We start from the raw sequence: 9,102 nt of genomic DNA, 5'->3' as shown, positions 1-9,102 counted from the left end.
GAAAGAAATGAATTTTAAGCAATCATTCAATGGGTACCATAGGTGTAATGTCTGTGAGAGATGTGGTATGATCTTTTGGACTTTTATTTGCCTGGGAAAGTGAATTCTATCAGACCCTTTTGCAGACCCCAATTCATGAATAGATACTGAAAAGTTATGCACAAATAAAATGTCTGAAGTTTCTTTTTTCTTCTTTTTAAAAAAACATAAGAAGGGAACTTACTATTTAAAAGAACCCTTCAGTGACTGCATTTTGATATACAAAAAGCCCACCTCAAATTTTCCGTCAGAAGATTGCATTTTTTTGCATAAAAATATAGTTTCATCCCTTCATTGATAAAAATTATACTTTTTTGTGTTTTCTTTACACTCTAATTTCTCCCTTCCAATATACATGGCTTTTCCAATAAATAAGCTACCTGTCATTTGCAACTTTTAAAAAATCATTCCTTCATAGGAAGGTATCCACAGTAGGACACCAAGACATTAAATGTGGAAAGAATAAGAGCCATTGAACCTAATTCCTCACTTATTTCCTCCTACTCCATTCATTCATTCAATGATTTATTCAACAAATATTAACGGGACATTTACTGTGTATATGACACTATGTGTGGTGCTGCAAATTACACAAAGAAGTCCCAGTGCTTGGAGGAGCCTCTGATCTACTAGAGAGATAAAAATGACCAAATAATTACAACACAAGGTGAAGAGAGGGAGTACAATGAGAGAGATAACAATGGTCACATTTACCGATGACGATTGAGAAAATGATATAAAAGATACAGAAACAGTCATAATTTATTAAATCTTTATTATCTGCACAAGACTCCATTGCAATGTTCAGTTCATATGACTGTCAACGTTGGTTTTTTTAAAAGCCTTTTTGTAGATACAGATAATACTATGAATGTCTTGATAAAATTTCACCTAGGATGATCTTCATCTTTGGAATTATGCTATTTTAAGCAATTTTCTAGAACACGTTTCTGAGATCTTTTTGCAATAAAAAATCAGTGTTTTTTTTAAAAATAGAATTGAAAGGGAATTTTTCTTTTTTTCTTTTTTCTTTTCTTTTCTTTTAATTTATTTAACTTTTAACATTCATTTTCACAAAATTTTGGGTTCCAAATTTTCTCCCCTTTTGTCCCCTCCCCCCACTCCAAAACACTGAGCATTCTAATTGCCCCTGTCTGCCAATCTGCCCTCCCTCCCTCCCCACCCCTTCCCTTTGGAAGGCAAGCAATTCAGTATAGGCCAAATCTGTTTTGCAAATGACTTCCATAATAGTTGTGTTGTATAAGACTAACTATATTTCCCTCCATCCTATCCTGTCCCCCATTACTTCTATTCTCTTTTGATCCTGTCCTTCCCCATGAGTGTCGACCTCAAATTGCTCCCTCCTCCCCATGCCCTCCCTTCCATCATCCCCCCCACCCTGCTTCTCCCCTTATCCCTCACTTTCCTGTATTGTAAGATAGGTTTTCATACCAAAATGAGTGTGCATTTTATTCTTTCCTTTAGTGGAATGTGATGAAAGTAAACTTCAAGTTTTTCTCTCACCTCCCCTCTTTATCCCTCCACTAATAAGTCTTTTGCTTGCCTCTCTTATGAGAGATAATTTGCCCCTTTCCATTTCTCCCTTTCTCCTCCCAATATATTTCTCTCTCACTGCTTGATTTCATTTTTTTAAGATATGATCCCATCCTCTTCAATTCACTCTGTGCACTCTGTCTCTATGTGTGTGTGCATGTGCGTGTGCATGTGTGTGTGTGTAATCCCACCCAGTACCCAGATACTGAATAGTTTTAAGAGTTACAAATATTGTTTTTCCATGTAGGAATGTAAACAGTTCAACTTTAGTAAAGTCCCTTATGACTTCTCTTTGCTATTTACTTTTTCATGCTTCTCTTGATTCTTGTGTTTGAAAGTCAAATTTTCTTTTCAGCTCTGGTCTTTTCATCAAGAATGCTTGAAAGTCCTCTATTTCATTGAAAGACCAATTTTTCCCCTGAAGTATTATACTCAGTTTTGCTGGGTAGGTGATTCTTGGTTTTAGTGCTAGTTCCTTTGACTTCTGGAATATCCTATTCCACGCCCTTCGATCTGAAAGGGAATTTTTCAAAGAGCTATACTAAGGTACAAATTTTGCTTCATCCACATCCCTTTCTAGTTGTTTCTGAATGATCCTAAACTTAATATTTGAATGAAAGGTTATGTAAAATGCCCTGTTTTTCTTTTTATATATTTTAGACTTAAGGGGAAAAAAAATCTGTTTATTTTGGATCCCATTAAGACTTTCACATCAACACACACCATGCTGAGGAAGACCATCCTGTGTCTGGCTCTTTATACGACTCTACTGGGGACAGTCTTTGCGGGGAATGTCCTGATTTGGCCAATGGAAGGTAGTCACTGGCTTAATATCAAGATAATTTTAGGGAAACTGATAGAAAACCAGCACAACGTTACAGTACTGGTCTCTTCTGGAGCTCTCTTCATCGTACCTACTACTGATTCACCTTTGAATTTTGAAGTCTATAAAGTATCTTTTGGAAAGGAAAAAATAGAGAATATCATCAAGGATTTTGTTCTCACATGGCTGGAAAATAAGCCCTCCCCATCAACCATCTGGCGTTTCTACTCAGAAATGACCACTGTCATTCATGAGTTCCACCAGGTGTCTAGAGTCATCTGTGATGGTGTGCTTACCAACCAGAAGTTAATGGAGAAGCTGCAGAAGGGCAAATTTGACATCTTGATCTCAGATCCAGTATTTCCCTGTGGTGACTTGATTGCTCTTAAGCTGGGAATCCCATTTATATACTCCTTGAGATTCTCTCCAGCTTCCACAGTGGAAAAGCACTGTGGAAAAGTCCCTTATCCTCCTTCTTATGTTCCTGCTGTCTTGTCAGAGCTCACTGACCAGATGTCTTTTAGTGACAGAATAAGAAACTTCATCTCTTACCATTTACAAGACTACATGTTTAATACTCTTTGGTCACCATGGGATTCTTACTATAGCAAAATATTGGGTAAGTTGCACTTTCAGTTGTCATATATATGTATCCTGATCCAAAAGGTTGTGAGATTTTTTTAGATTTCTCCTTTTGGCTCTGTGATAAATCTGGTGGTCGGTGGAGATGTGGACAAGAGCTGTGATCACAAGGAGCCAGGCTGGCTCTTGCTGGACTAACTTTATTTCTTTCTTTGGCAGTGTTGCTATACCTGTAGATCAAGAGATTGTTTTAGGTAGAAGTTGTCTAGACTTCAGCTAAGACTTTAGCAAATTCTCAAATTTTGTTCTTGTGGTCAAAATGAAATGTGTCTGCTAGGCAATTATAAAGTACAAAATATATTTGAAACCGTTTGAATGGTAAGATTCAAAGAGTAGCTAGTCATTAGTGATCCTGTTCTGTTGAACATTTTTAACAATAACTTGGATGAAGATAGCTGGCACACTTTTTGAATCTAGAAATCATACAAAGTTTGAGGGGATATCTAATGCATTGGACGGCAGTATTCAAAAACATCTTAATCAGTTAGAAGGTTGGGTGAAATCTAATACAATGAGGTGTAAGAGGGGTAAATGTAAAGTCCTGTGATTGGCTCCAGTGGTCTACTTTGCAAATACAAGGTGGCAGAAATGTGTCTAGTCAGTTGTTGTTGTGTTTGTCCTTCATTCTTGAAGAGGATCATGACGTCATGATGATGACATGACTTGCAGTTGACTTTGATTTGAGTGAGGGAGGGCTGTGCAAGGTCACCGACCTCACTTTCTTCTCCTGAGCCATCTGGATCCAGTGTCCTGATATTCATCAGGATGGCTGGAGGTGGCTCAGGATGCAATGGGAGATCCTGACCCTTTCAGGCTAACATCTTACAGCATTCTCACTTTGAGTGAGATAACCCATTCAATGAATAGGCTTTTTTAAGTACTTGTTCAAGGGATGGCCCCTTCAATAAAAAAATCAAATTGGGAGGAGAAGACCCTCAGGGTTCCTGTGTAAAAGAGAAACAATTACTATTTCTTATTTAAATCCACTCTGTGCTAGGTGGGTGGGGACTTGTCCAGTCTATGAGCTCTAGAGTAAATTGGGTTTGAGGCTTGATCTTTGAGCAAGAACTGTAGCCAGTAAACCCAGAGGAAAAAAAAAGGCAGCATTTGAGGGTGCAATGGAGGAGGAGGAAAGACCCCCAGAGTGTGCTCCGGGTCACAAAAGGCTAATGTACATTCCTATTTCACCCCGAAATCAATCATTCACAGTAGAGGGGCCTAGGATTGGCTCTTGCAGAGAGAGAAGAACTCTTTTCACACACTACATGTCTGCTCAGGACAATGCCACTGCAAACCGGGAAAACATCTGATTCAGGAAATGACCCCAAATCTAGACCCAGGCAAAGAAGAGGAGAATTATCTACAAAATCTCATCTTTGGAACAGGCCTGCACAGTATGGGGGGACCATAATACACTCTGGGTCAGAATCCCTCACATCAATCCACCAACACTCAGCACACATTAGTAAGTCCAGTGGAGGAAAAGCACAGGCAAAAATAGGCTGAAATACCCCCCAAATACGACTCGGGTCACCCAAGGTCAGCATGCAAGCCAAATTCACACAGAATTCAATCAGTGACATAAGCGGGGGAGGATTGTTCTAACAGAGAGATCATAAATCTTTCCCTAAACAATGCCACTCATTCCATGGAAAGTAGAAGAGGCAGAAGAATGTGGAAAGAGTTCTACTCTGTCTGCAAGAGACCATCCTAGGCCCCTCTACTGTGAATGATTGAATTTGGGGTGGATTAGGGCCTCACATTAGCCTTTTGTGACCCAGACCACACTGTGGGGGTATTTTGGCCTAATTCTGCTGTCCCTTAACACCACTGGAGTTTATAAGTTCTGGAGAGTGTTGGTGGATGGAGGTGAGGGAATCTGTCCCAGATTGCAATGAAGGGGGCCCTGTTTTGAAGGCCTTTACTACAGATGGCATTCTTAGAAAATTCTCCTTTTCCTAGATTTCAGGCCTAGTTGGTAGTTTGATAGAGGAATAGCCAAGGGTTTTAGGGAGCACAAGCTCAATGTAACTCAAGAGTATGACATGGAAGCTTAGAGAGCTAATGCAAATAAGATTTTTTGAACAACAGGGATTTTATATGGAATGAGGGAGACAATAATCCCACTGTAATGACCAGACCACATCTGGAGAATTGTGCTCCTTTGCATGTGCCATAGCTTAGGAAGGGAGTTAAATAGACTTAAAAACTCCCAAAGGCAGGGCAACCAAACTGGGGAAGGGCCTCAAAATTATTAGCAAAATTGACAAAAAAGAACAATGGCAAATGCTGGAGAGATTATGGGAGAAAACATACATTCGTGCACCTGTTGGTGGAACTGTGAGCTATGGAAAGCAATTTGGAACTATTCCCCATCAGGTATTAAACTATGCATACCCTTTAACCTAATGGTACTACTATTAGAGCTATAACCCCAAGAGAGCAAAGAAAGAGGAAAAAGACCCATATGTACTACATATATATCTATATCTATATATAAACACATATATATGCATACATGTATATATGTTTGTAATAGCTCTGTTTGCTGCAGCAAAGAATTGGAAACCAAAAGGATAGCTACCAATTGGAGAATGACCAAACAGTTTATGGTTTCTGAATGTGAAGAAATATTACTGTTGTGTTATAAGATATGATAAAGGGGATGATTTTTGAGAAATCTGAGAAGATATGTATGAATTAGAAGTGAAGTGAATACAACCAGACGAACAGTTTCTATAATAAAAATGCTGGACAATAATCAGCTGTGAAAGATTTAGTGCAGAGTACTGCTGAAGAAACGGAATACCTCTTCCTGATAGGTGATAGATTCAGAAAGTCGATTAAGATTGTGTGTGTGTGTGTGTGTGTGTGTGTGTGTGTGTACATAGCCAACTTAGAATTTGCTTTGCTTGATTATCCATATTTCATAACAAGAGTTTTGTTTTTCTTGATTTTTCAGTAGGGAAAGGGGGAGGGAAAAGGAGAGTAGATCAATCTTCATTTAAAAATAATATTTAATTAAGGTAGCACTTTTCTTCATCAAATAGTTCAAACCACTTAACTTTTGGCAAATCCTTGGAGACTCATTTTCCTCACAAATTCATTAAATTAGTTTCCAGATGATCCAAGGTAAACTAAAGATATATTCTTATTAGCTGAAGTAACTGAATTAACTGAAAAATTTCCTCTTTTAATCTCATGATGACTTTAATCCGTTTTAAGATAGATCAATTAAGGGCCCTTTGCCCCTGGCCACTCACTTGTACCCTATATTTCAGGAAATAATCTTTTCCTGGATGGGTCTCGGGATCAGCTCTAAGGGGAAAGAGTGGGGGAGGGATCTGTTGATAATCAAATTTTCAGTGTGAGCATTCACATCCACAAAACTGCAAAATACTAGAAATCAGGACTTAATTTGTTGTTTGGTGATCGTCTAAAGAGCGTGGTGGAGAAAATGTACCTTGTTGAGCATAAAGTAAGTGTCGGAAATGGGTGGTTCTATTAGTGACAAGTTCACAGACCCCATGAAAAACTGAAAATGTTACCATTTTTGCAAAAGTATGCATCAAAGAATAAAATATAGTTAATAAAATTTTATCATAGATGGGAATTCTGTTTCCCCATGTTTCTCATGAAAAGTGCCCCTCAGTAGAAGACCCTGATAATGATATTCATTTTCATGACATAGAGAATTCTAAAGAGAATTTTTATTGTATCTCACATTAAAGTTTAAATTGTGATTTTTAAAATATTTTTTGCTTGTGTTAGCACAAATAAACCAGAATGTTGATACTGTCTTCCGATTTCAGATTTCCCTCTGGCTTTTTTTGAAACTCCAGATATAATAACTCTTCCTCAAAATTAGAATAACTTTTCTATAATATACAAAATAAATCAAAATTATACTTTAAGATGAGATAAAATAGAATGCATTTGTAATTATTGACATAAATTTATAATAATATTTTCATATCAAAAGTTTAACTACACCTTAGTTTGGAGACACTGATCCCAACTTTGGGGAATTAGCTTTTGGAGGTATAATGATCAGGGAACATAACCTGGCAAAGAAAGCTTGAGTAGAGACTATGTGTTTGAACAAGAACGAGAAAAGAAATGTGGCCTAATTATCAGGTTAATTAAACCAGAATATATTAAGTGGCTAATATGTGCATGGTATAGGAGTCCATGCCTTCTAGGGACTTACATTCTTCAGAGAGGAAACAGCAGGTTCACAGTTAAAAACCATAAAAGTAGTAATAGCCAGCATTTGTATAGCACTTTAAGGTTTGCAAAGGGCTCTACAGATATCTAATCTCTTAGGCAAATAATATTAAATGTATACACAATTTTGGGGGAGGAGGACAGAGCATTTACAAATTGTGTAATCAGAAAAAGCCTCAGGAGACAAGGGAAAGAATATTTACCTAAGACAACAGTAACTCGACTAACTTTTCTGAAAGAGCAGTGTGTGTGTGATGATGGTCGCAGCTCCGGATCACTTCAGGTTAGCACTTCTAGGCCTGGCTTCCAAAAACAGCAGGCGTCCTTCACTCTCACTTTCCCTATTCTGCTGTCTGACCTTCTTTATGAGGTGAAAGTTCCTGACACTTTAGATGAAAGTTTGTGAGGTGAAATTTCTTGGGGTCTAATCCGCTTCCTACTGGACCTGCCCTCAGGGGCTACTGTTTGTTGATTCAGTGGAGTTGGCCTGGAGGTGTCTACACTTCACTCAGCCCAAACCTCAGCCCCTGGAGGCCTATCTTTTCTGAGCTAATCTAGAGAGGTCTTATTAAGAGGGCTACTGCTTTACTCCTTTATTCTTACTTCTCTACATTCATTTTGTGGTAATTCTCTGTCTGTGGAGGAAATTTGGAGAGTCTGGAAATTTCTGACCTACTCTGCCATCTTCTCAGAATGCCCCTTAGTTTAAGTCAAATCTAAAGCGGCTTTAAAAGCCAAACAAGAGAGTTTATAGGAAAACACTGAATCGTCTTATGTCGGGGAGTCACAAGGTCAGATCTATTGTTTAGGGTTATGAATTTGACAGTTGTGTGGAGAATGGATTGGCGAAGGGGTAGGCTGGATATAAAGAACCCAATTAGGAGGCTGTTTCAGTGATCCAGACAAAAGGTGATAGAGACCTGAATTAACTGGTTGTTAGTGAGGAGAGAGAAGGGGATATTGGGAAGAAGCAATCTAAAATATCTGGCAACTGGAGGGAAAGAATAAAGACTTAAGGATGTACTTGAAGAGCTGATTTAATGGGAGCTGTCACAAGAGAGCCTGTTTCATATTTATCTTTGTATCTCCAGCATGCCTGGCCCAGTGCCTAGTACTTAATAAAAACTTATTGATTGATTCCTCCCAGGTTGTGAATTTGCATGAGCAGAACATTGGTCTTATTGCGGACAGAAAAAGGAAATGTAGAAGAGATTTGGCTGTAGGGAGAGAGCTGGGGATTCCTGTTTTGGCCTTGTCTACTTTGAGATGCCTATGGGACATTAACAGATCTCACCTGACAGGAAGAGCCAATGCACCATTCAAGGGGATTTCTGACCTCCCTAGCTCATTGTCCAGAAAATCTGGAACCATCCCGACAGGACAAGACTCATTGTTCAGTGACCTCACAAACAAACAGTGAACCCAACCAAAATGTGGAAAGTTTTACTTTCAGGTTAAAGAAAGAAAATAGAACTCCTAACAGAGCTCATGGAAACTCATGACACTTGTCAATAGGTAGCCCTCCCCAGAGACTGGATGACTTTACTCCCAGTCACATACCAGTTCAGGTTCCCAGCAAATGCTGCCTCTTGTGGTACCTCCAAACGTGCCTCAGAATGTGGTTTCCTGGACTCCTTATCCTATCTACTGTTTTCTTAGCTATTCTGCCTTGAACAGGTTCCTCTCTGTTTGCAATTCTTCCTCAAGGTCAACAGATGGCACCATTAGCCCACTTTTGAAAGGAAAGTATTTTGTTTTTAGATTGGGTCTAACAGCCTGCGGAAATTTTTTCTGATTTTTTTTTTTTAAGGAGTAAC

The 9,102-nt window shown here is 38.7% G+C and overlaps 1 protein-coding gene across 1 annotated transcript in view; it reads left to right on the top strand.

The window, feature by feature from the left end:
* The first annotated feature begins 2,317 nt into the window (after positions 1 to 2,317).
* LOC140511757 (UDP-glucuronosyltransferase 2A2-like) overlaps positions 2,318 to 9,102 on the top strand; it is a 255,003-nt gene continuing 248,218 nt past the window's right edge. Inside the window, exon 1 of the mRNA XM_072620959.1 lies at positions 2,318 to 3,035. Within this exon, the coding sequence (XP_072477060.1) occupies positions 2,318 to 3,035 (718 nt within the window). The remainder of the gene's footprint in view (positions 3,036 to 9,102) is intronic.

The sequence above is a fragment of the Notamacropus eugenii genome, chromosome 6 (genome assembly GCF_028372415.1).
Source record: "Notamacropus eugenii isolate mMacEug1 chromosome 6, mMacEug1.pri_v2, whole genome shotgun sequence".
In the NCBI taxonomy this organism is placed as follows: domain Eukaryota; kingdom Metazoa; phylum Chordata; class Mammalia; order Diprotodontia; family Macropodidae; genus Notamacropus; species Notamacropus eugenii.
The sequence above is the reverse complement of the archived record's forward strand: the minus strand, read 5'-3'. Positions and strand labels throughout refer to the sequence as shown.